The sequence below is a fragment of the Anguilla rostrata genome, chromosome 8 (genome assembly GCF_018555375.3).
Source record: "Anguilla rostrata isolate EN2019 chromosome 8, ASM1855537v3, whole genome shotgun sequence".
NCBI classification, from domain to species: domain Eukaryota; kingdom Metazoa; phylum Chordata; class Actinopteri; order Anguilliformes; family Anguillidae; genus Anguilla; species Anguilla rostrata.
In genome coordinates this window covers 53,452,132-53,478,063 of record NC_057940.1, presented here as the reverse complement: position 1 = coordinate 53,478,063, position 25,932 = coordinate 53,452,132, and the positions used below count along the sequence as shown (strand labels likewise).

The 25,932-nt window shown below is 41.4% G+C and overlaps 3 protein-coding genes across 8 annotated transcripts; all 3 read right to left on the bottom strand.

The window, feature by feature from the left end:
- Window positions 1-3,843: 3,843 nt before the first annotated feature.
- Window positions 3,844-13,735, bottom strand: dus3l (dihydrouridine synthase 3-like (S. cerevisiae)). Of its 3 annotated transcripts, XM_064348867.1 has the most exons (15): window positions 13,706-13,735; window positions 13,389-13,496; window positions 12,015-12,105; window positions 11,687-11,924; window positions 10,388-10,996; window positions 9,957-9,998; window positions 9,487-9,639; window positions 8,842-8,958; window positions 8,670-8,735; window positions 7,652-7,762; window positions 7,475-7,571; window positions 7,272-7,347; window positions 6,817-7,005; window positions 5,473-5,601; window positions 3,844-4,881 (listed from the first exon to the last, which is right to left on the bottom strand). In XM_064348867.1, exons 3-15 carry the CDS (start codon window positions 12,098-12,100, stop codon window positions 4,809-4,811), a joined length of 1,986 nt encoding a protein of 661 aa, XP_064204937.1. In that variant the 5' UTR covers window positions 12,101-12,105; window positions 13,389-13,496; window positions 13,706-13,735; the 3' UTR covers window positions 3,844-4,808. The 3 variants fall into 3 exon arrangements, with proteins under 3 accessions (XP_064204937.1, XP_064204935.1, XP_064204936.1); XM_064348865.1 differs by lacking the exon at window positions 13,706-13,735; XM_064348866.1 differs by lacking the exon at window positions 13,706-13,735 and having other exon boundaries at window positions 13,374-13,494.
- Window positions 13,736-15,034: 1,299 nt separating this feature from the next.
- On the bottom strand, window positions 15,035-20,952 carry LOC135262069 (transcription termination factor 1, mitochondrial). 4 transcript variants are annotated; one of them, XM_064348885.1, is made up of 4 exons: window positions 20,868-20,952; window positions 16,845-17,185; window positions 15,593-16,272; window positions 15,391-15,507 (listed from the first exon to the last, which is right to left on the bottom strand). In XM_064348885.1, exons 3-4 carry the CDS (start codon window positions 16,246-16,248, stop codon window positions 15,492-15,494), a joined length of 672 nt encoding a protein of 223 aa, XP_064204955.1. In that variant the 5' UTR covers window positions 16,249-16,272; window positions 16,845-17,185; window positions 20,868-20,952; the 3' UTR covers window positions 15,391-15,491. The 4 variants fall into 4 exon arrangements, with proteins under 4 accessions (XP_064204952.1, XP_064204953.1, XP_064204954.1 ...); XM_064348882.1 differs by lacking the exon at window positions 20,868-20,952 and having other exon boundaries at window positions 15,035-16,272; XM_064348883.1 differs by lacking the exon at window positions 20,868-20,952 and having other exon boundaries at window positions 15,035-16,272; window positions 17,016-17,185.
- Window positions 20,953-20,997: 45 nt separating this feature from the next.
- On the bottom strand, window positions 20,998-24,642 carry LOC135262064 (zona pellucida sperm-binding protein 4-like). The gene is made up of 11 exons (XM_064348874.1): window positions 24,167-24,642; window positions 23,922-24,031; window positions 23,522-23,726; window positions 23,182-23,319; window positions 22,917-23,089; window positions 22,198-22,295; window positions 21,934-22,079; window positions 21,662-21,839; window positions 21,460-21,586; window positions 21,178-21,250; window positions 20,998-21,094 (listed from the first exon to the last, which is right to left on the bottom strand). The coding sequence occupies exons 1-11, from the start codon at window positions 24,540-24,542 to the stop codon at window positions 21,087-21,089; spliced, it is 1,632 nt and encodes a 543-aa protein (XP_064204944.1). The 5' UTR covers window positions 24,543-24,642; the 3' UTR covers window positions 20,998-21,086.
- Between the last annotated feature and the right edge of the window lie 1,290 nt (window positions 24,643-25,932).

Below are 25,932 nucleotides of genomic sequence, written 5' to 3'. Positions count from 1 at the left end.
AGCAAATTCCTATGGCTCCTAATGATCAAAAAAATTCTATAAAGTCTCCGGTCTCTGTCCGAACGTCAGCAAGAGCGATTTGGGTGCTCTGGAAGTCTGTGGTATACCTTCTTTTTTCATGGAAGTAACTTATTTGGGAAATGTTTTTTGTTTAAAAAAAATAAAGACGATTAAAAAAACATAAATAAAAAATAAAAAACGGATAAAGTAGCTACAGATAAATTTATCTTTGGAGGTTAGAGTACTTCTTACAAAAGCAGAAGTAATCTCAAGACTTGTACAGCACTATCCCTAGCAGTAAAAAAAAAAAAAAATTCTCAATTTCCATTATATGTTGGAATGTATGTGTGTTTGCATGCACATATTTATATATATGCATTACTAGTATCACTTACTCACAATAAACACAATACAAAAAGAAATTATATCTGAAGAAAAACACATTTTCAACATATAAGAATGCCAAGTTACTCAGACATGCAAAGCACTGTCTATAAGTCATTAAATAAAACTTGCAAAATCTAGGCCTCCCATGAAAAGTATTGATATCAAAATTATGCCAAGTTACAATAAAAAAAATATTGACTCTTAACTAACACAAATGAAATGAACTGTATACCAAACCAATGCTACCTAATGTTTCCTAAATAATTTTATAATATCTTCATATTATATTGCCAACATTGTTCCTTGTAACTTGGCCTAATTTTGATATAAATACTTTTCATAGCCGGCCTAGTTTTTTCAAGTTTGAATTGATGACTTATTGACAGTGCTTTGTGTGTATAACTTGCCATTTTTTTAAGTCGAAAACGTTTTTTTTCCAGATGTTTGATTCCGGAATACAAATGTGTGCAATATCTATGTTTAGACAGAGCACTAATTCACCTCATATAGGCCCACTGTAAGTATACTGTAACAGCCTACATTCTATTTCCAGTTCATTGCATCTCACATGAGAGCATTCAGAAACATATCTGTAGATCGGTGAAATGGATATGTTGCTTCAGATAATATGTTACTTCATATTATCGGAGTTATTGTTTTGGTTGAATACATTCAGTCATGCATATTCACATACTGAAATAATGTAAGATGAAATGGTTATTTCTGTTTAGAGTCTTTAGATGTTTGTTTAAGCAACATTCATGTAGCTAAATGTAAGCAAATAAATAAACCTGCTTCACGTCGTAACTTGCCGAATTTGTCTCTCCGAGACAACTGATTCCACATACAATAAACATTGCCCATTTTATTTGTCCTGCAAGAAAAACCAATTACATCCGAACTTGAAGTAATTTTTTTTGCTGATCCGTGTTCCTGGATGCCGTAAATTACAGCTCGGTCGCAAATAGCATCGAAAGGTGGCTGTTGCTGTAGCCTACACATTGAGGCAGATTTTATTTTTTATTTTTTAAATGTAACGCCATTTGTTTCAGATAATGCCAGTTACATGTTGAAGGCGTAAGTGAATCCCTGAAAAGGCTTGATGCCAAACGCAGTTCATATAACATGCATTATTCATGATGTGGCACTCGCCAGTGGCTAGCAATTTTCTTAAAGCAGAAAAATTCGTGGAACGAATTTGCGCTGGAGTGCACTTACGGAGTATGACAGGTCAAGGATCATACTTTATTGTAAAAAAATATATAAATAAATCCGCCTGAACCATGCAAAACGATATGGGGAGGTTGGCATTCCTCTATACTGTACCGTTCTCAGTACTTATCTGTAGCCTGCTCCCGATTTGAGCACATGGGAATGGACATAGCAGCGAATACTGCTGCGTTGAGTTAGGGGCACAGTTGATTAAAGAACATGGATAAAGTTTTATCGAAATGATCTGCTGGATTGAGAGTAGAGAGATCCAAATACGTGAAATGTACAATAAGACGGAACAACTGAAAAATGAGTACCAAACATGGACTCAGACAGACACACAGCCCGGTCAAAACTTGCGCTTCAGTCAACTAGAAAAAATATCTTTGTCCCAAACGTTGAGGGTAATTATTTGTTGTTTCATTATTTATAACATTAAATTTAATTACACATTTCCACAATGATTTGTTCTGCGTCTGTACAAATTGATTATAAATATTTAAATTATGCAAAATATTGAATTAATCAAACCGTAATTATAATGAATAAGGAAATGTAATGCTATTTTTCATAATTAGGACTATTCATTTAAATAACAATCATTATATTGGCACAATTTGAAAGTAACTATACTTCAGCTTAATTGTCTCACATTTAAATTCTAACCTCAGTTTGAAACCCCAGTGTCATACATAAATTAATATAAGAAATAACTAATTAAAAAAAGGAATTAAATTCTGAACCACTGGACCAAAAAGTGGTTTTGAACACAATTGCACAAACTGAAAAAAATATGAAAATGTTATTTGTGGAAATGCCTTTGTATTTTATAATGTAGCAACGATATAGACTAATACATTTTTAGAAAGTGTCTAAAAAAGAAAAAAAGAAATATGAACTTAATTTGTTCAGGAAGCAGTGCTAAAATAACCGGATGAAGTCTGAGAGCCAGGGATGTTTTACATACCAGCCGGAGAAGGAGGCCTGTGACTTCGGGTTACGGGAGTCGAGCAGCTTATAGTCTGGCATATCTTGAATTCTACCCATTGCCTTTTCGACATGCTTATTTATATCAAATCCAGGACAGAATCTATCTGCCTGTCCTTCTCTCTTCTGCGTGGAACCCGCATCAGACTTCCAGGCCACCTGAAAATGTTGACTGTGAATAATTTATCTTAAAGGGGTATTATGTCCAGCCGCAGTAACCAAAGAACTGCGGTCTACGGGTAAGAGTGAACATCTTTAAAGTACCCAAGGAGTTTGTAAACATTTCTTAGGATAGATTTGTTTATTCATGACACCAATCGTTTCATAGGAAACATCTTTAAGTGTGTGTTTTTTTGCTCCTCATTAATGCAAAATAAATGCCTAAAAATATAATATTAATTTACAGATTCCAGGGTTAAGTTTTGACAGTTCTTATCCATTCACCACAATTCAAATCCTTCAGGCCATAACTGAGAGAGCTTTGGTCTTCTTGTCTTGTCTTTAGCAAAATGATTGCTAAAGACAAGCAACAGGATGTCAGGTAATCGGAGTAGTGTTACCCATTCAAACACGGTCCTTCATATTTTATTTAAAATGTAGATGCCATTTGTTGTCACAAGATGTTTCAATATGCACATGTATTTCCTTTCAAAATGTATTTCAATTTTTTACAGATGCGAAATGCTGGATATCACTCCTGTTCACCATCTCACCGTAATTGAAAATAAATGCCTTTAGTCTACAAAAGGCAGTGAATCTACAGCTCTGCATGGGTATTTAGTTTTGTCCGAGTCTACCAAACACGATTTCTGTTACCCCTTCGAAAAGTACTCTCCCTTATTTCGAGTCAAATTAGTAGCAGCATATGAAAGAAATGCACTTTTCCAAATTCATTAGTGCAAAAGCCTCCCATTTAAATAATTAAGATACTCCTGCGCTTGTTAAAAATGTATGAGAAAAGAAGTCATCCAGGAACACACCGATACCTCAGTCAAGAATTGAGCTCAGTGCAATGAGTTTCATACCCAATTAGGAAATCGTGGATGGGGAGATGTATTCTTGGTGGGCCTGCAGCATTAATTGGAATTCTGTCGGTTGACATGAGGTCAGGAGGTAGAGAAATTAATGTTTTCAAGGGCTGTGTTTGTTGTGGTTATTTCTGCAGGAAACCTTGAAAACCTTGATGGCTCTCAAGCTAAGAGGAAAGTCATATAACACTTTCTGCTCAAAGACTCATTGGTTAAAAAAATAAATAAATCAATCAATCAATCAAATTTAATATCTGTGTTAAAAATGCAATGACAGTTTGTGATAAAATCAGGCATACTCTACAACCAGAAAAAGGAGTTAGTAATATTAAGAAAAATAAACAGAAACCCTAATTTTACATGCAAAGAGTTTGCACTTAAAGTCGCAAAGTGCTTTAAAGCCCCCTGTAGCATTCAGTCCGCTGAAGAAGCGGATTGGCCTCGGCTGTGCCGGCCGATGGAGAGAGCACGCGCACCTGGGTTAGGTTAGCTAATCAGCCCAGGTGCGCTTAAAGGTGTGCTGCTCTCCACGGCTCGGGGCCGAGACCGGGAGCTCACCACGAGAGTGCCGTTATGATTTTTGTTTCGCTTTATTTTTTATCGTTGCTCGAGCTCACAAGACAAGAAAAGTAATCCGTCACTGGAAAGCGGGAGGAGCTGGTCAGGTCAAAATCTGGCCAGCTAAAAGCGGGGAACTGAAAAGCTGCCGCTCTATTTTGCTTTCTTTGGAGATTAATCTTGTTTTGAGGCCCACAGGGAGAATTTCTCACGGCCATATTAATAAACGTAAATACATTTCTCAGGCATTCAGCAAATTGTCAAAGTTTGAGTTTTTTTTTTATTTAGGTGGCCCACCTAAATATGGATTAGGTAATCTGCTGTATAATTACATAATCACTACAAAGGAAAAGACAAAAAAATGTTTGTGACTTAATTGCAGCAAATCTATAATTAAACAAACAGCAGCTTTTGTAAACTCACTTAATTTAATAATTGTGAAACACTTCAAATCATTTTAATCATCAATCATTAAAATCATTTTGAGTAACAATTAACCGGTTTGGCTAGTTCCACAAGTACTTCAAAATACTTTATTTTCCAGAAATTTCAATGAAAATTAACCCAAAAATACAATAAGGAATTTGAAGTAAATACACTTCAGCAGCATTGCTTTTCCTTAGCATACGTAACTATTCATTTGTAGGCATTAGCTTTGTGTTTTGGCAGAAAACTAAAATTTTGAGGCACCGGTCCAAGCAGCATTTCACTGTATGAAGGGGGGAAAAAAAGAGAAATTACTGACAATTACAGGTTGGTATATAAAATACGTCATTATACTTCATCTTCAAGCTATTATCCAATACGCTCCCAATTTTTTAACAAAACAATCTTTAAAAAAATGTCAAATTAAAAAAAAAACATGAGATTGAGCAACTGCAGACACATTCATGAAGCCTAGACTACAGCTAATCTCCCACTGAGTCAGAGAAATCAGAGGAAGACCGATTTTTTTTTAGGTACTTTCAACATTCAGTCCACAGGTGCCCCAATCTATCAGTGATTAAAACGGAGACCTCATAAAGACCAAAACCTTCCACACCCCGGGCAACGCAACTGCCAATTGCGTGTCGCCCTGAGGAGCTACCGTGCCAAAGTCAGCACCGGTACGGTTCGGGTTCGATCTGAGGCCACGGGGCTCGTCCATGCCCCACAGCCCAGTGCCTTAACCGAATGACCCACCCGGCAGCCCAACCACAAACACTGCAATGAAATGGACGATTCGTGCATCCTGAAAGGGACATTCAATTCTTTAGGAATGTTCTTTGCTCCCCCCCCCCCAGTTCCCAGGACGTCTCACCTAATTCTGATCCAGTCGCCCACATGCTGGCTCGCCATCAGAGACTCCAGGTAGTCCCTCCCCATGTAATAAGGGGGGCGCTCGTTAATTTTCTGCGGAACACGCTCCAGCAGTCCAACGGGGACATACCTGAATAAGGGAGGAGAGGTCGCCATTAGTGCTCCGGACTTTTAAGTACTGGTTTTGTCCCACGGCGCGCAGGCAGGAACTGGCGCCGTGGGCTACGCACGGCAAATTGTGGTCACTCACTCACTCACTCACTCATGGACGACCTTTGAGGGGCGGGTTTCGTGGGACACATGCGCAGGTGGTGCTTCGCTTAGTAGGACGCATACGGCACAACATTTTTAAGCACGGCTTTATCGCCTAACGTTACTTTAGCTAACCCTAACATGTTCGCGTTTCGCCTACTTCTGTTAACCTAGTTAGCACGTACGGACCGCCTACTTTAGTTAACCTAGTTAGCACATACGTATCCATATCCTGCACGCATGAGTAGGAGCTAAGGACACACAGCTACAACCACCGATACAGATGTATGGACACACGGAGGACAACCAATAACGTTACAGAGGTGAGGACATGCCATTGCTAGCTAGCTATATAATTAGTACAGGTGTGCCGTGAGTCTGCACGGTTTCACACTTGTTCTTGTTGTTTTTTTATTTTTTAAATACATATTTTGAACCCAGCGTAGGACTGAGCATGCCCAATTCCCACCCAAATTTGGAATGGCCAGTGTCCCGCGACTGCGGCCCCATACGTTCTCCTCCGAAACACATGGTGTCGCACACGTCTGCTTCTTTTTACGCCGCAGACTGCAGCCAAGCTCGCACAGAGCGGAGTCAGAGGAAGACCTTGCACATGCAGCTTTAAGACGCGCTTCACGGGCGCCCAATCGACCAGCGGAGGTTGCCAGATAGGGATGAATTGTGGACCTCTAGCTGACAGAACCCTCCCGTGTCACCCTGGCGGACAGAATCGCCAGCAGAACGTCGCCCGCTAGAGCTATAGGCCACAGTCAGCACCGGCACGGTCGGTTAGTCAATTCAAAGAAAGTGGGGCTCATCCATGCACCGCAGCGTGGTGCCTTAACCGAATGAGCCACTCAGCAGCCAATTTATCATTCAATCCTTCAATCTTTGCCCAAAATGTTATTTTTACATTTGTTTCTGTTACATGTACTGTTATACGTTGTTACGCAAACTAAGAAACCTGTGAGAAATTCTGTACGTTTTATCACAAATATTTATTCCTATGTAGTGCTGAAAACTAACACGGCAGGCTCTTTTGGTCTTTTGGCTTGTACTGCATTGCAGGTTATAGCTCCCTTGACACCCTTACCTGCACATGAAGGACAACCATTCCAGCAGGAACACTCTGATCTTCTCTATGCCCTGGGTATCGGACCCCCAGTGTTCCAAGCCGAAGTGTGTGAAATCTTTGAGGACGTCCAGGCGTTCACCAGAGGAAATGTCCCAGTGCCTGTTTTCTTTAATCTCAGTGAAAATCCACGGCTTTATCAGAGCACCTCTGGGTGGGAAGGAAGAAACCACGTGCGGGATGTTAAGGGACAGTGACGATGCAAAATCACACATCAGACTGAGAATCGCAGAAAGAAGAAACTTTACTACTACTGATAATTTGTCAGACTTCATAGACGGCATGCCAGTTGCAAAACCCTACTGTAGAAAAATGCAGTTTGTGCATTCAAGTAAGGAAAGGTGAAATAAACGTGAGAATATGCTACAGAGGAACAATAGTTTGTGCTTTTGCAAAAGCAGACCAGTTAACATTACCTTGCTAACATGATTCCAGATACCCCCGTCTCTCTGGCTTGCATTGCATCCTCGTAAGAAAGAATATCCCCATTTCCTGTTGAGAAGGGACTCAAGCCACTGAGCATGTCTGTTTGAGATTCTACATCGCATAAATACGAATAAAGCTTTTTTTTTTTTTTTTTAAAGCACACAAAGGGCAAGCAAAAGGTTTCTGTATTTACCAAAAAGTGGGACGGGACTGGCCAGTTTGGAACAGGTGTTGATGTAGTCCCAGTCCGCTAACTTCGTGTAGCGCTGCTCTCGAGATCTCCCATGAAGCTGCAGGAAGACGATTCTTTTCACCCAAAAAATAAAACACACCGTGGGTTGCAATACAGAAAAACGGGACACGGACTTACTGTGATCAGGGACACGCCCCAATTCTTCATCTCCGGGATGAGTTTGTGTGCAATATTCACTTTGTCTTGAACGCCGGTTCGAATTTTGACAGTTAAAGGGACATCCAGCACCTGTGGGAAGAGTAAAAAAAACTTTGAACAAATGACTCGTCACTCCTGACAAATGATTCTACTTGTAATATTAATTCCACGCTGGAGTCTATTCAACCTTTAAAATTCTGGGTTGTCTTTTAGGAAAACAGCTAATTCTCCTGTGTAATGGAAGCAGAGGGGAAACGGAGACATTCAAGGTCAGATAATCTGGTAAAATTTTTAAACGTGAATTTAAAAAATGTGAATACCCAAAAATGAATCAAATCAGTGAAGAGTTTTGAAAAAGATTATTAATGACCAAAATATTTGATTTCAGTGATTACAGTAAAAAAAACATTGTTTTCAATATGAAAATTAGGGCATGTATATACCATGCCTTACTCCCAAGAACGTATTCAGGGCTGCTGTATTTGCAGTATGAATCATTGTATGTTGATCTCGTGACATGGTAAAACCATGTAAAATTTAGGATCCTCTTGCCATTAGGGGGCGCTACAGCTAATATGTAGGTTTTCAAAGAGTGCAGCCGGTTGACTGCAGCCGGAAAAAAAAGTGACAGCTGGTGCTTTCGAGGAGAGTGCAGGTTTGTGAATGCGATTGGGGATTCTAAATTGGGAGAGAAATTAAGTCATGGATTAAAGGTTATTTGGGGAGGGAAAAAACATAATAAATTGCTACCCTATGCTGATTTTTGGCTGGACCGCAACAGCGGGGCCAGCCCTACAAACGCGAATGTCTGTGACTGAGTGACTGAGTGAGTGATGAAGTTACACCATTGGTCGGCCGAGTTATGAAGTTACACCATTGGTCGTCCGGAGAGGTCCAGCCATATACTAGGTTTTGACCTGGTCTTGTCATCCTTAGCAAAACCTACTAGTTACTGAGGACTGCTAGTGAAAACGAGCAGACGTCTAGTTTCACTCACCGAGTTCATTCCTCTGATGATCTGTTCAAACTTCTTTGTGCGAGACATCAGCCCACAACCACCGCCCTTTGTTAAAAAGATATTTAGACCCGAAGTCAATATGATTTTGAACTGCCAAAACCAAAACAGTACAGCATTTACTGCGTGAGACTAATGCACGTGAGGTTCATACCTTCTTGTACACAAGGTCAATGGGACAGCCAGAGTTGATATCCACAAAGTCAACTTCAATGTTTCTGTTGAGCAGTTCTGCACACTTAGTCATGGTGTCTGGGAAACAACCTTCAAGCTGAAACACAAATCAGATTCATTTCCTTTAAAAAAACGTTTATCACCACATCACATGCTATTACATGCCTCCCAAATCATGTTATTTTTATCTGGAAGCGGTTTCCAATCAAATAATGACTTAGCATTTCTCTATTGGACACTAAAACCCATTAGTCGCATTTAACTGCTTAATACCCAGACGCAACTATCTTAGTGTACAGGTTTAGTTTACAGGTATTTAGCAGACACCCATATCCGGAGCTACTTACATTGTATCCAATTATACAGCTGGATATATACTGGAGCAATGCAGGTTAAGTACTTCGCTCAAGGGTACAATGTCCTACCGGGGAATCAAACCTGCGACCTTTAGGTTACAAGACCAACTCCTTAGCCATTACACTACGCTGCCGCCGTGTAGCGTAGTCCATCTCCTATGGAGCCAGCGGCCGTACAAGTAAACCATGGTCACAGGCTTTAGACAGCCTCCTAAACCAAAACCGGCGGTGTTTTTGTTTTTTGTTTTTTTATTTTTCTTCTTCCTGACCTGCACGCCGAAGAGGTCCTCGCTCTCGTGCCGTTTCAGCAGGGCCCACTCGGAGGTCTGGCCCTGCAGCAGGTTGGTGCACATGGCCATTTCCCCGCAGGTCACGTCCGCCCCGAAGCGCTTGCATATGCGACGGAACGGCAGGTTTCCACACTGCAGGCAGACGGGACGGGGAAAAACCCAGGCCTGGGTCAAATACCTATTCGTTTTGGATTCCGATACTATTCTATGCTCTGCTGATCTTGTCTGGTGTATTGGAACCAATTAAATACTCTCTCAAAAAAGTGCAAACCCCCACCTTCTGGTCATATTGGCAGGCTCAATTACACCAGGCAAGATCAATGGAGCACGGAAAAGTATTTGAATCTAAAAACAAATACGTATTTGACCCAGGTCTGCAGGAAAGCATAAAATTTAAACGAAGACCAAAATCAAATTCAGAGGAGGAAAAAGTTTTTGAAAGTTCTTACCGTTGTTAAGGGTGCAAGGTACAACTTATCTTTGAAATTCACCTGAAAAACAAATTTTTTTTTTTTTTTTTTTTAAACAATTAAAGCTAATACTGTATTATAATCAATATAATTAATGCTCACGCTGTCAGAAGCTTCTACGACTACTTTAATAAGAGACAACAAAGAACATTTCGCTGTTGTCAGTGGCTGGTTGTTTGATTGTCGGCGACCACAAATTTTAAAAACAAAAGAAAACGCAGTGTGATTAGCGCGATGGCGTAATTGTATCGACTGGTCTCAGGCCGCCTAACCGTTTCCAAGTGGCCCCCCGTGCTGATCTATCTGAGCACCCCAGCCTTCTGCTTGTGCAAAATGAATGGAAACAACATTGTTCGGCTGGAGCTCACTTCCCTCCCTTACTTGTGCAAAGCCGCACAAAAAACACTCACTCGCTTCTTTTCACAGGGACGAAGTTTTACGACGTCGACATCGGTCAAAGCACCGCTGGTCTTAACGGGCGTGGCCTTCTCCGAACACTGCTCTGGCTTTCCGAGGCAATTCGGAAGCGAGGGCGTCACAGACGAGGTTTCATCTCCAGCGGTGCCCATTGGCTCCTCCCCTCCCGTCTTCTCTGCCACAGCGATGGGCTCAGCCGGGGTGTTCTCTGCGGTGCAGCATGGGTCTTGTAGTTTTTTCTCGGTGGCTGCTTTTGAGGCGCCGACCTGACCGGTCGCTTTGGCGATCGTCCTCAGGTACTCCTCAGAGGCTTTGAAACAAACCTGCCTCTTGCGTAGCTTCCTTTGGAGATCTTTGTCCAGGTTGTTCTTCACCGTCACTTTCTCCTTATTGGCATTCCACAAATCGTTGTTTACCAAGTTCTTAAAATCGTCGCTGGTATGTGCTTTGGCGTATCTGCACGCCACACCATAACGGCATTTTCCGAAACTGTCAAACAGGTAACAGTGTTCCCCAATATCCGCAGGCTTTAGTTCCATATACTCAGAAACGTCGTGGAGAAATCTGCATTTCTCTCCATAAAAACACTTGGTCTCACGCTCCTTGGTGCAAGAAAGGGAAACAGGTTTTAAACAAGAGTTTAACTGACATCTACAAACTAATTTATGTTCTGAAATTCATTTCAATTACATTAAAACTAAACACTTTAAACTTGCACCTCTGTATTCGGCTAGCAGATTTCTTTATCCAGACATGAATTCCCTTTCATACCAAACATAGCAGCGATAATACCAGAAGTTTACATTCCCCAGTGTAAAAGCACACCTCTTTATAGTTGCTGCATCAAACAGGTACCATCATAATTAGCCAGAAAATAAGTACATATTTGAGCAAATATTTGTAATCAGCGGTACATATTTGTTTTTAAGCTACTGTATGCAGACAGAACATGACAATTATTGTCCGATTTACAGTGGAACAGACTGCATCATGAAAGAGAAAGATAATACAGACACTGACAGGCTTTAACAGCACCATCTACAGCATCTGCGTCAGCACAACCTGTCATTTTCACACAGAGACATAGTGTTGACTTTTCACTCAAGCCAAATTTTGGCCTCCATCTTGACTGGTAGACACAGAAACGGTCAGGCCATTATGATTCACATGATATTTTATAACTGACATAGCATAGCAGCATGATGCTTGGTAACAGAAACTAAACTATCTTTTATAAAAGGTTTTTTTGCTTTTTTCCAAACAGTCATAACAAATCCTTAACACGGTAGTACCTGCACTATCGAGGGACAGAGTTTACTTTCACTGTAAGCGTGCGGCTTCATATGAGGCCTGCTCTTGAACTGCCCTCTTTCTTTCTTTCTGGTGGGTCTCTCCTCCCGCTCTGCCACATCCTCCAGTTTCATCTTCTTTTGGACGGGCTCCATGCTTCCTTCGGACTGACCAACGTCATCCGAGCCTTGCAGTCCGGAGTCCAGCATCCCGTGGAATTTCTCCTTAGTCGCAAGATATCTACGAAACACAAAGCGTCATTTCAAGAAGCAAAATGAAGACAACACGAAAACAAGAAGCTGTCCTCCCAGTGTGAATATATGAACATACTGTGGCTTGACCGCGGCTGTTCCTTTCTCATAGTCAGTTGTTTCTGTGTTTTTAACAGCCCCACTGGTGCCATTTTCCTCGGTCATGGCTTCTGAAATGCAAAACAAACAATTGTTTTTTTTTCTTTTACTTTCACAAAGAGAAGTCACATGCGCTTTATACTACTCAAAGGTTTAGACTTGGACTCCTCCACCATGAAGGAATTGCACTCAATCTTTTCAGTATCTTTTTATGTATCCCATATATATGTCTGCAATAAAGCAGGAAAATCTCACTGATACACTTAGGATGAAAATTGCTTATCATTAATAGCCTAATTGTACAATAGAAAATTTATTTATAGAACTTTATTTAAACAAACACTAAAGCCAGTTACCCACTGACCACCGTAGGCTACATACTTCAGTTAGGGAGGGAAAAATTGAGCTTTAGAACGTATCCACGGAGTTAATTGATAGACACAAACAAGTATGCACATAATCGATTTGGGCCAATGGGATGTTTGTTGCAAAGCAGTTTGAACAAGTGCTATTTCTACGCCTTGGTGCATCAGATCCTTTACATGGAGCAAAAATATATCCTAATTATTTATTTTTTGAAGATTTGCCCCCCAAAAAACGAACATTTTTACAGTCTACTTTTCAGTAGAGCTCCAACGTTTTGCTCGCAACGCACACATGCGCAGCACAAGCCGGCTTCCTGGTGCTTCACGGCTTAAGTTGGCTGAGGGCGAGCTTTTCTGACTAGTTGGCTAAATATGAATGACCACGCATTTAGCAATTGTTTTAACATTCTTCTTTCGAAATGAAGGCATTAAATTGGTCCGCTAACGGAACCATCCAAACAGATAGATTAACTATTACGGCGGCAGCCATTTTTACGTCAAAAATTTCGGCTCATTTCACCAATTTAACGAAGAGAAATATTCCTAAATATTGGGTTTAACCTAAAACAGTTGGCCACTAACGTCAAATAAGAAAATTAACTGTGTAAAGAAAGCTTCAATTTGCCGTAATCCCGGGAAATTTAGCTTGCTAGTTAGCTAGAAAGCTCAAAAGCTAACATTACGTTGCCTAATTTCTGGTATAGTAGTAGCCTAGTACAGGCCAAGGTGTAAAGGCTGCGTAAAGCAGCTGTCACGTACATATTGATTAACAAAAAGGATATTCTCCAGTCGTCTGACTGAAATCAAGATAACATGTCAGCCAGCTGAAAATACGGAACTACAAAATGATTTACAGACATATAGCTAATTCTGCAGATAATTGTACAACCTAATCCTGCAAATGACCCGCAGTAAAGCAACTGCAAATGTAAGTAGCGTTGCATTCGCACTCCAATTTCGGCTGAAAAAAGTACCTTAAACTGTACTACCTGTTTGATCTCCCGTGTTCACGGCCTGCACGTGTTCAGCGTTAACTGTAAAATCGTCTTGTATCTGCGGTCCACGCAGTGTGAAGCAGGCGACACTTTTGCGACGGTCTGAAAATTTCAAAATAAAAGTCCCACCGATAAAACCAGTCTTACTTTCAATATAATGGAATCTGAAGAAAAACACGTTTTCAACGTAAAAAAAAGCCAAGTTACTCGCACATACAAAGCACCAGAAGCCATTAACAATTGCAAAATCTAGTCCTGCCATTAAAAGTGTTGGTATCAAAATTACACAAAGTTACAATAAATAAACCTACAAATGAAACATTCTGTATTCCAAACCAATGCTGCTATCCAATGTTTCCTACATTATTTCAAGTAACTTGGCCCAGTGTTTTGTCATCGTACCATCTGAAGAGAAGGTTGTCATTAAAAGCATGTGTGTCACATCAAAGTGTCAAATGGCAATCATCTATCGTGGGAATAATGTTGCTGAACAATTTCAATTTCCGCCCCCCCCCAACAAAAAAAAAAAAAAAAAACACATCCAAAGACTTTCCATTAAATTTAGTGGAATAAAGTTAGAAGGTGGGCGGGTCAGGAGAAATCAATTTGTAGTATTACCAGTTCTCAGTTGCCAGTGTTAATGAAATATTTTCGATGTTGGGTTTTTAGCCACTTGAGGTGTAGTTACACTACAATGTTTGGGACAATTGCCTAAATTTGCACTGTTATTCTACCACAAGCATGGATTTAAATGTTTTCAGCAGTTGTAAGTCAAAAAGGAATGCCGGGTTAAGGTCAATGCAGTTTATTGTACAGTGCATTTAATGATGGCAATATACAATACACTTAGTCACTGGGTGAAATTCTGAAGTATTTATCAATTTATTGTGCAGTTAACCTACTGCCGAAGGCACAAAATGCACTCAATGTAATTAATGTTTATTACTGCCAGTAATAAATATATAACTTGTTACTGGCAGAAATATGTCAACGGCAACCTAGATGTGACGATATAATGTCTGTATGTATGGCATAGTGGAAGTAATCTGGTGCTGTGACATCATAGCATATTGCCAACACATATCACCGGTAGCCAACTTGAGGATGTTTGATTGAAATGTGGAACAAAAACTGCTAGTTATTGATATAATTAACAATAGTACACATGCTTATTTTTATTTTATTTTGCTAGCTTTGATGCGTCCAGCGATGAGCTTGACTGACATTTTCGGTGATCGATGCTGCTGACCACCAATGTTACCCTGCCAGTGTGTTCCTCCTGATATCCATTCTATGGACAGGCTTCAGTCCATGATCCCCACTTCAATGCAAGGACAGTAGAGCCTCCTCAAGAAAGGGTAACAGAGAGCAAAGAGGAGCAAGCAAGTCCACTGCGCTGGCTAGCAAGTGAACACCATTTACAGTCGGAATCGCAGATACCACAAATCTCTCTCAGTTATGCCTTGGTGTGTTAAATGAGGTTAATGTTGTTTTGCGGTGGAATTCCCCTTCGACATAGTTTAAATGACATTATGTTTTGAGAAAGAAGCTTGGATCTAAATTGTGTCTTCAAGTTGATGTTACACCATGAAAGCAAATCGGTGTCACACAATGACACATCAAATATCAAAACGGCCTGATTATAGTGCAGAAATGTTTTTATTTCATAAAGGCACAATGTTCACATAATTTACTCTTGAAAAACAGACAGGCGCTCTAACTTTGCATCAAATCGTTTTCGACTGGTGTCCAGAATGCCAATCCCATTCTTCCTGAAGTCATAGTCAATCCGCTGAAGGTCAGCCAAACGTCTCTTCATGTTCTCAACACTGAAGTCCAAGACCTTCGGCCTCTCTAGTATCTGTGCGATGTGCACCCCTCCTTCAACCAGGCAGTCTAGTTTATTCTTCAGGTTGTCAGGAGAGATAAAAAGAACTGGAGCGTAGCTGATGATCAGTTTTTTAACGTCGCTTTTGTCGCAGCCGAGCAAAGCTAGTTTTTCCTCCGCGTTTTTGAAGTTCCTCTTGAGGTACTCATTTGAGAGGTCCAATATCTCAGCACCGTGCCCCTGCAACAGGTCCAGAAGCTTTGCGTCGCTTAGCCCCAGGGTTTCCTGCAAGAAAACAACGTTGGCCTTGATGCGCTTGGTACTGCGTATCAGGATGTACAAGTTTCGAGAGATTACGGTCTTCACGAACTGCTCCGGCTGATCTCCACCCAGGCTGGTGCACACGTCGCGCAGGAGCTCGACCATCTGCCGGTTCAGCTCCACGCTGTTGGAGAACGTGCGCGGCGCGGTGGTCAGCAGCCGGTGCAAGTCCTTGGACTTGAGGCCCAGGGAGCCCAGGAAGACGATGTTCTTCTCCAGATTGTTGTTGTCGCTGGAGCGGAAGAAGGACTCGGGGGAGCGCTCCAGGATGTTCACGATCTCGCCGTTGCTCTTGAAGATGCTCTTCCACAGCTCCCACCGCTCCTCCAGGTGCGGCCCGGAGCGCGTGATGGAGCGCGGGTACCGAGAAATGATCCCGGCCACGATCTCGCGGCTCGCCCCCTTGCTCTGCAGGAAGTGGGCGAGGCCCCGCTCGTTGGTAATGGCCTTCCTCAAAACGCCCGGCTGCCGTTGTCGCACCATTTTTACATCCACCCCCATCGTGGCGAGATTCTCCACCAGGGACGTGTTCTCCGTTCCCGAATTGCCACTCTCATCGTTGGAAGCTGTTCCCGAAACGAATGGCCTATTGTTGCGGGCTGAGCTGTGCAATGTGGGAAAACGAGCGACCAACTGAAGAGGGCCCTGCTGATTCATTAGAAATGATCCTCTGGTAAAGCGGAGCGTTGCTGATATACAGGCCATCCCGTGCAAGCAAGATCTTCAAACCTGTAGAAAAAAACAGAAAAGTTTTTAAGGTCTATATTAAATGTAATCATTTCATTTCTTTTTCAGGAAACAACAAAATGATTATGTATGTATAACAGGGCATGAATAATTGCATTACAAACCTGCTTTACCAAAGGCAAGTTTCCATATGTTTCGTGGTCGTGTTTTTATTTTTTATATACATGAAAGCTTAAGCAACTCGTAATTTTATGGTTTTTTTTATATAAATTGTTGCTTGACGTCTATAGCTATTACAGTTATACGGTTTTGATTGCAGACTCGCAAGTGTAGATTTACAATAGCCACATACGTAAGTTAAGTAAACGAATATATTAGTAGCCTGCCCTATGCTATATTAGGCATGCCATCAGACAATAGTTTTTTTCCCAACAAACCTTTACTGCACCAAGTAAATACTCGTGTGTTATTTCCGTAAGCGCAACGTTCGCTGTAAGCACAATTACTGAACAATTCCATGATAAATACTGTTCCCCTGATCCTCCTTGTCAATTATCCCTTCCTAGTGAGCAATGTCTCTTGCACCCCAGCTGCTCACTGACCCTCTAACTTACCGTCCTGGGTAAAAGTATTTCAGCCTTCCAGCATTTTGTTTCCAGCGGCACAGAGCAGTTCGCAATCGTGTGCTCTGGGTTGATGTCACCCAGCGGGGTATGAATGAAAGACATGTATAATATATGCATTCCCTCAGCAGGGAGGTATACTATGAGCAACGCTGGACATACCCGAAGTTTCTTTGCGTTAACTGGCTAACAACCAATCAGGTTTGTGTCAAAGAGCATGTACTAATGACTTGGGCTCTGCTTCCGGGTCTGCTTCTTCTTCTTGTGCGATTTTCGTCTTTTTAGAAGCTACGATTCGTTTTACTGCCCTCCGCTGGTCGAGTAAACAAAATCTGAAGAAAAACACCAACAAAGCAAATTAAGATTTGCAAATCTAGGCCTGCCACTAGAAGTACCGATATCAAAATTAAGCCAAGTTACAAGAAACAATATTGGCTCTAAACGCACACAAATTAAACATGCTTTATTCCATAGCAATGCTGCTAACCAACATTTCCCAAATTATTTCAAGTAAATTGGCCCTGTGTTTTCATCTTACCATCTGAACACCTTGTGATCAGACTTTTGTGTTACAAAGTATCACAAAAGTAATATGAATAACTGATAATGCATATAAATGAGGCATGCATATACATTGTAGACCAGGCATGTCAAACTCAGTTTGGCTCTGGGGCCGGATCCAGACTTTCTGTTCTCGGGTGGGCCGGATCAGTAAAAGAATGTCAACTCCAAATATTTAGCTTTGTTTTTCAGTACTATGCTTTATCATTCAGCCTACATTTGTAGCCTACCCTACATATTATAATCACGGATGACAAGGGATCTTTTCTAAGCACAACACATTTATTCACCAACAATGGAAAAAAAAAATGATTTCATGTTAGGCGGTGAATGTGTTAACAACTGGTTTATTTTAACAGTTAAGTGAATGCAGTTTTACACCTGAACCAACTCACCACACTAAACAAACTCAAGTGGGAGCTATGAAAAAAATATTTTCGCCTTAATTGTCATACTGCTTTGAAATAAATAAAAAAGAAATACAAAATAAAAGTTATAGCCGTGCATGGGCAATAAGATTAGACTACATCAGATCAAACTACTAGGCTGGGCCTACTGAAGCTGAGAATATACTGCACAATATTAATTGTCTTTAATATGAAACCAGATTAATCTTATTTTTAATGATCTGTATTCATGAGTGCAAACAAATTTCGTGTCATCACACTTTTTTTCTCTCTTACTGCACTCCTGCAGTCTACTTGCTGCTGCTGGCTCCTGAAACTTGGGATCTTTTTGCCTTCACAAGTGTATCGATATTAGGTGTCAAATCCTGAGTAGCAGCACATTTAACAATGTCATTCAAGTGTTTATTTGTTAACCTTGAGCGCTGCTTTGTTTGATTATTGTTCATTACGGAGAACACCTGTTCACAAAGATAAGTAGTCCCAAACATGGATAGAACCTTTGCAGCCATGGCTGTTATTTTGGGGTAACCTGGCACGAGATATTGATAAAACGTATCCAATCCCACGGACCCAAATTTATCCTTCATAGCGGAATCGCACTGCAAGTCAATAAGCTCGAGTTGAATGTCAGCTGGCATATCAGAAGGCTTCACTGTAAATGGCGAGCGAAAAAAGCCAAATTTGTTCTCAAGTTCACTGAATACCTGAAACCTCTGCTCAAACTCTCGCAGCAAATCTGTTATGTTGTCTTTATATTTTTCCAAATCATTATCGGGACGGTCTGGTGCCTCCGGACGCACAGCTGTGAGACAAGAGAAATGCGCGGTGTCACCGTTGGATAGCTGCGTCTCCCACAGTGACAGTTTCATCTTGAACGCACTTATGCTGTCGTAATATTGAGTGACAACTCTGTTACGGCCCTGCAATGTAGTGTTAAGTGTATTCAAGTGTTGTGTAATATCAACCATAAACGCAAGATCCTGCACCCATTCCTTGCATTTAAGTTCCTTTACTGGGCGTCCCTTCTTCTCCATGAACTGTCTAATTTACCCTCGTAGCTCAAAGAAGCACTCCGTGTCCACTTTTCTTTTTTTTGACAGTGCCATTTTGGGAAGGGTGTGTTGACCGATAACTTGTTTAGTAGTGGTGAATTGTGAAGCAAGATTGCCGGTTTATTTTTAGTACTAACTCGTGTCAATGCCGCATGCTGGACGTGAGCTCTTTTACACATTTACTGCCCTCCCGCGGCCGGAGGGAGCATTTGGTTTGTATTTATTTTAAAAAATCATAACTTTTGATAGAAATAAGCTAGAGACTCGCTTCTTTTTTTGACATACTCAGAAATTTATGCCGGGCCGGATTAAATCATCCAACGGGCCGGGTCCGGCCCGCGGGCCGTATGTTTGACATGCCTGTCTACAATGTAGACAGTCCTGGATCTAGACTGCTGTGATTGAATTGCCAGAGTTTACAGGCGTGCATTGCTTAGTGATTTTTTTAAACGAAAGATTGATTCAGTATTTTCCGTTTAATTTTATTCACATGATCACGTGTTTGCGTTCCATAGGTTAATATCAGATGCAGAAGTTGTTAACAGCATTCTGCATTTTTTTTAATTTTTAATAAAACACACAAGAGCAGAGGGGAAAATGCAATGCAGATATTGGTCTGATGTGTTATTGATAATATTTACACAGTCGTTGTTCAATATCAATGTTATTTTGATAATTGCAGACAGTGAGGTTTGCCTTTTAGCACTAGCACTGCTATATAAATATTTTTAAAAACTGAAAGCACAGTGACCCAATTTAAACTGACAGGCTGGCACCATCAGAAAGCCAACAAATCTCCTTGAAAAACACTTGAGGCCTGTCAAATGAGTGTGTACAATGAGCCCCTCAGTTACAAAATTATCACCAATCTCCTTCAATCAAATCAAATTTTATTTGTATAACGCATTTTACAGCAGTTGTCACAATACGCTTTAGACAACCCTGGCCTAAACCCCCACAGGAACAAGCCCAAGGCAACAGTGGCAAGGAAAAACTCCGTGGCAGATGGGAAGAAACCTCGGAAGGAACCAGGCTCAAGGGGGAAACCCATCCTCCTCTGGTCGGCTCAGGGTGTTGATTGGTGACCAGTATGTCAGTTATCAATTTCAGCTCCCGAGCTGCAACTAGTCTCCCCTTCTGTTCTGGTCCGTTTTCAGTTCTCCTGAGATCCACTTTAAGGTTTACACAGCATCCTGTTAAGTTTAATGCAGCTAGGACCCCTTTGTTCTCTTCTTTAGCTAGCTGACCTTACAAATTGATCAGCAAAACTATTGCTAATAGTTGTGACAAATAGATACTTGACATTGGACAATGGCATACAGACATTTCCCAGAAGCTAAAAGTCAGTAGACCGTTAAACCAACAACTACACCCCTACTAATAAGGCAGTCAAATTATCAGTTATATAATCAAATATCTGCACATGCTTTGAAGAATCGGTCCCACTGATTGTGCTGTACTGCAAGGAATAGAGAATTAGCCAAACCTGTATTGTTTAAAGTTTTGGGGGCGGGGGGAAGAAATGTGCAGTGGTGTTCAGTCTATATTGATTCAACGCAATGTTTAAAATTTGGACTGGTTAGTTTTATCCCTTATGTAATTGCCATGCAAGGCAATAGGCAGTGTAATGTACTGCACACATGTCTTAGTTAGGAGCCATAACATTTATTTGCGTGTACAGTGTAGGGACAGAACAGACTGCAGCTATGGAAGCCGAAGCACCCTATGAACTAGTGCGATTAAACACTGACACAGGCAGAATCGGACTTATTCATGGCATGTGTAGCAATTGGACAACGGCATTTAAGACTAAATAATCCAGGCAACAAAGCAGGCGCAAAAATTATGGAATGGCAATAGCTGGAATGAAAACCAACACAGTAATCACCCAGGCCTGAGATTAAAAACCAGAGCTAAAGTATTTTAGCCAAGACACTAACTTCAGTAGTTCCAATATATTCAGTGTTTATATAGCATGTCATGCTGCCACTTACCCACAAATTAGCCTCCATGTTGCCTGCTAGGTCATCTTAACCTCCAATTTCTTGCCATCAGAACAAGTTAATGGCAACACAGTAATGCTGAAAATGCACCCTTAATTCAGTGGATACTAAGTAGACAAGAGAAGGTTTATTAAATTGTTTATTAGCATTCTTGCTACAAGAGGAATCCAGCAGAAACAAGGAATCTTGACATGTGCGCCCATTAAGCCTTCAGGGTGCTGGGAGGGGGCAAAATAAAATTAAAGGATTTAAAAAAAAAAAATTTTTTTAAAGTTGGACGGAGCCTTAAAATGGTACTCACCAACTACGAAACAGCCTTCTTCACAAGTACTTCCCGTGTGGAAACACAACTCCGTGGAGCACAGGAAGTAGATCTAGAGGCCAATCGAGTTCAGTACTTTCATTAGCCAGTTATTCAAACTGGACACCTATACAAGATGTCTGTTGGGGTTCATTCATTGAATTCAAACCCTAGTCCAACACAATAGAACGTCAATCTCAAAATGTAGACTTATTTAGAATGTCAGCACCCTTTAACACATGTGCCTTCCCACCAAGGAAGTCATGCATCAAGTTCACTCACCTGTTCATCAAGGTATTCATCTGGGGCAACCATGAATTGGAATGCCTTGACCTCAAATCGACGCTCATGTCTGTTTCCTGGCAGGCCAATAATGAGGACACCACTGTTGTCTACGGGGTTGGGACATCTGGAAAGATATTTGCTTGTAAAGCCCATTTCTCTCCCCTCCAGACACACATTTACCACACCAATCTGTCCTTACCCATTGTGCAACAGAACCAACGCCTTTGTAGCCGACTTGGGATAGGCTATGCAGTAATGCACCAGCAGTGTTGCTACAGGTTTGGGGGACTTCAAACGAATTTCCAGGTACACAGACTTTCCCAGTAAAACACGCAGGGGTGGATGATACGAAGGATAGAAGTGGCTATAGGCAGCATCTGGAAACATTGAATTGGGGGGGGGGGGGGGGGGAGAAAGTGCAACACAATTAGTTGTAGATAATTGTCTGAAATTAAAATAAAATGGGCATACCTTTTGAAATTCTAAGTTCCACACTGAATATCCCCTCAGACTGGACCATTGGAAACAGAGTGGGACTCTTCACCATGAAGCCAGCGGTGACACTGCTGGACACGTCAAGCAGTTGACTTTTGGCATAGCGGCATTCCACCATCAGCCTGTTGAAAGAAAGGAAGACTCGACTTGAATACAAACGTAACAAGTTGGTTTGGTCCATTACATTCAGGATCTGGGGTGGTAGCAGGGAAAGAATCCCCAGCGTTTGTGAAGAGCTACCTGAATTGCAGGTCTCTTGAGATGTTACCAGAAATCGCAGGCGTGTGTGAAAGGGAAGTCAATACTTCCACAGAAGAGATGGTAGACTCCCCTATATCCTGTGGAAATGAGCCACATAAGCTTAGCTTTGATTACACCAAATCAGTGAATTCAGTCATTTCCATTGCATTCAAAGCACAAATGCAGCATTTACTGTAATCAGCCAGTGTCAAAGGTGCCCCAATGGCACAGAACCTCACATTAACCCATCTGAAGTTCAGGCAAGTGTTTCATATCAAAACTGGCCAAGAGTCCAATATCTGAACTTGGTGACCAGGCAAAATTACTTTGGAATCCTAGAGAAACCAAAAAAAGCCAACAAACCAACCAAAATAGCCATTTGTCAGTTTCTAGTACCATCAAAAATGATAACACCTGCACTTAATTTTAGTTTCAGTACTAGATGCAAGAATAGACTAGAAGACAGAATTTCTAATTAAGAAAAATGGAAGTGTCATACAAATCTGTACTTAATACATGCCAGTTTAAAAAATTTGGTTTAGCCATGGTTTCACCCAAATCAAGTCGATGTAATTTCAGTCATGAAATGTTAATCCAATTCATGCAAAATCACTTGCTAGTGGACAGAGAACACTACAAACTGTAAGGACAGTGACAGGCTACTCAGAGGCCAGCACCAGTGGCCAACTTGAAGTCCTGAAGCGCCAGCAGATACGTACATATGTGCGAGCTCCACAATCAGTGGTGGGGAAGAAAAATACTGCAAAATCTGCAGTGATGATTCTCGGCAGGCAATCAGAAGCCCCAGAAGTCTTGAGCTTTGTGAGGTCCAGGGAAAAGTCACTGAGATTGCCAAGAACCACAAAGACAAAGTGTCTATCGGCGGTGCACTCTGGAGAAGAGACGGATTGGTCCAAGAATCAACAATCAACAGGGAGATGCACACTGGAAAGGGGGGGGGTGGAGAGAAGGGCAGGCACTTACCATTCAGAGGGTATAGGCACAAATTATCGTCATAATCAAAACAGCAGCCTTTATCATAGCACTCCGATGAAGATATCCCACTGGCACCACATTGTATCCTTTGATTTTGGTCAATCCTGCATCGTGGAGTGACGAGTCCTATTGGAGGGGAGGAAATTGTTTCAGGGATGCAGTGAAGATTTAATGTTGAAATTGACACTTGAAGGCAGATTTTTGATGCAATCCATTCAGCAGCAACAGGTTAAGCTTTGCTACAGGGTAGGACCCCACTTGGAATCACCAGCAACCCAAGTTACAAGCTTAGTTTCAACTGCTGCAGCCACCCAGCACGTCCATCTACCTGTTTGACTAGGAACGTTACACTTGAACTCTTGGGTAGGGCTCGGACTATCCGACTGTACTTGGTCAGAGCTGAATAGGTCATCGGAGGGATGATGATGATGATTAGGGAGCGAGCGATGAGAACGTGCAGTGCAGGGTAAAGTGACATCAGCAAGCTGTCCATCGATGGTCTCATATTTCATCCTTGTAGAGCAATACCCATTCTGGAAGAATTTATAAGGGGGGGGGGGGGGCACATGGCAAAACACAACAGGTTGCAGCACACACACATGGATTCTACAATAAACATTGCAGCCGGCAGTCTTGAACTTCTTACCCAGCTGAGTTCCAACTTCCAAATCGGTTTATAAAAAAAAAAATACATACATGTTACCTTAACCTCCTGAAAGATGGCTTACCGCAAGTGTAACGTCACAGTCTTTGACAACTACAGTGGCGTTCTTCAGTCCTTTAGATGCAGCATAACCACAGGACTCCAGAACATCCAGCGATAGAAAGCCTCGAGACCCTAGAAGTTGTACATCAAGACAAACAGCCCATTTAAACAATGATAATTATTGCCAGTTGTCCCTCATAGCAAGCGAGTTTCCATTAACTTAGTCGGAACTCACCTGTGCAATTAACAGATCAGAAAGGTACTTGCCTTTACTCTGTGGTCCGTCAGACAGAGACAGCTTTGTTTGCGCATCATTGCAGGCAAGGGAGAGATCCAACGAGTCAATTTGTCCTAGTTCACCATCCCTGTGCATTCCTAGGCTTGTAGATTTCGCACTCTCCTTCAGCTTATTAACATGCCGACCAGTGTACTGCTCTCCCCGCTCTAGGGTCGCATCACTTCGAAGTTGATCAAGATCACCATTAAAAGTTGAACGGGAATCGTGCATAGAATGGTCTGCCAAATGCCGCAATTTATTACTTGCGGTTCCATTATGCCGAGAGTTTCTACTTAACCGCATTGGAGCAACATTACTGTTTAACCAGGCTAATAAGATCAACAGAAGTTTTGCGTGCAACGACATGAAGGCAGTATACTTTTCTTCTCCTTCCTCACCAAAAAAAAAAAAAAAAGAAACAAACAAACTTATATATACGTTTCTTTCAGGAGAAACAGCATGCGCAACTGTGGCAGTAAAATATATATAGCCTAAAATCGCCCAATCATGTTATTGCAGGGGTTGCACTAATTAATTTCCACGTGTAAAATTGGCGTCTTCCGCCCCTGTGCTCATCAAACCCGACCACGGGAGTCAGTTCATATGACGGCAGGTGTTTTCCAGACCTGCTCGACTTTATGTATGCGACGTTGGGTGAACTACAATAGACACGACTAATTATGCAGCACAGGTCAACTGAAGAGAGACCGCTCCGACCTGATCTTCGCGCAAAGACTATAAAACAGTGGTTCTGAACTCGGGCCAGAAAGGGCCGGTGTGGGTGCAGGCTTCTGTTCCAACCAAGCAGTTACACACCTGATTCTACTAATCAAGGACCTTAGTAAAGACTCCAAAGGTTGATTACTAGAATTAGGTGTGTAACTGCTTGGTTGGAACAAAAGCCTGCACCCACACCGGCCCTTTCTGGCCCGAGTTGAGAACCACTGCTATAAAACATACATTTGCTTAATGTGGCATTCACAAATTAGCATGTGTTTGGACGTGGTCGATTAAATGTCAGCCATGACAGACTAATAAGCTCACATAAGTAAATGAAGTGGCCTGTTGGGATATTAGGTTTTCCGGTTTCATTAGCTGACGAACGAAACGTATAATAATGGCACTAACATCTTAAGACAGGCAGTCAACAACCTTTTTTCGCCACTATACTACTTTCTGTAAATGAAAAAGATATCTATGGGAATCCTTCAGCGCGTTTAGTGTTTAGGGACCGTCTAAAAAAATACAGCGACAAGAAATTTCTAAGATTCAAAATGTCAAAACTTCCGATAAGCGTGAATAAAAACTCTTAAACTTACTCCACAGTCCAAGGATCCTACTGAGACCATACTACAGCTTTTAGGTTTGGAAATTTCACATCTATTTAATGAATTAAAAAAAAAAACTATTCAATAGCTTCTCAACTGTGGATGCAAATTTTGTGCAATTATTTCAATTGATCGTTGAAACCCATTAATCTATTAACACTACATTACAGGCATTTTTAGCAGATGGTCTTATCCAGAGCGACTTACACAAGTTTTTACATAACATTTACATTACATCCATTTATACAGCTGGATATATACTTAAGCAATGCAGGTCAAGTACCTTACTCAAGGGAATGGTAGCAGTGTCCTACCTGGGAATTTAACCTACAACCTTTAGGTTACAAGACCAGTGCCTTACCCATTATACAACACTGCTGCCCCATTTAACGGATTAACTGAGAAGCAAACAAAAAATGACTCAGAAT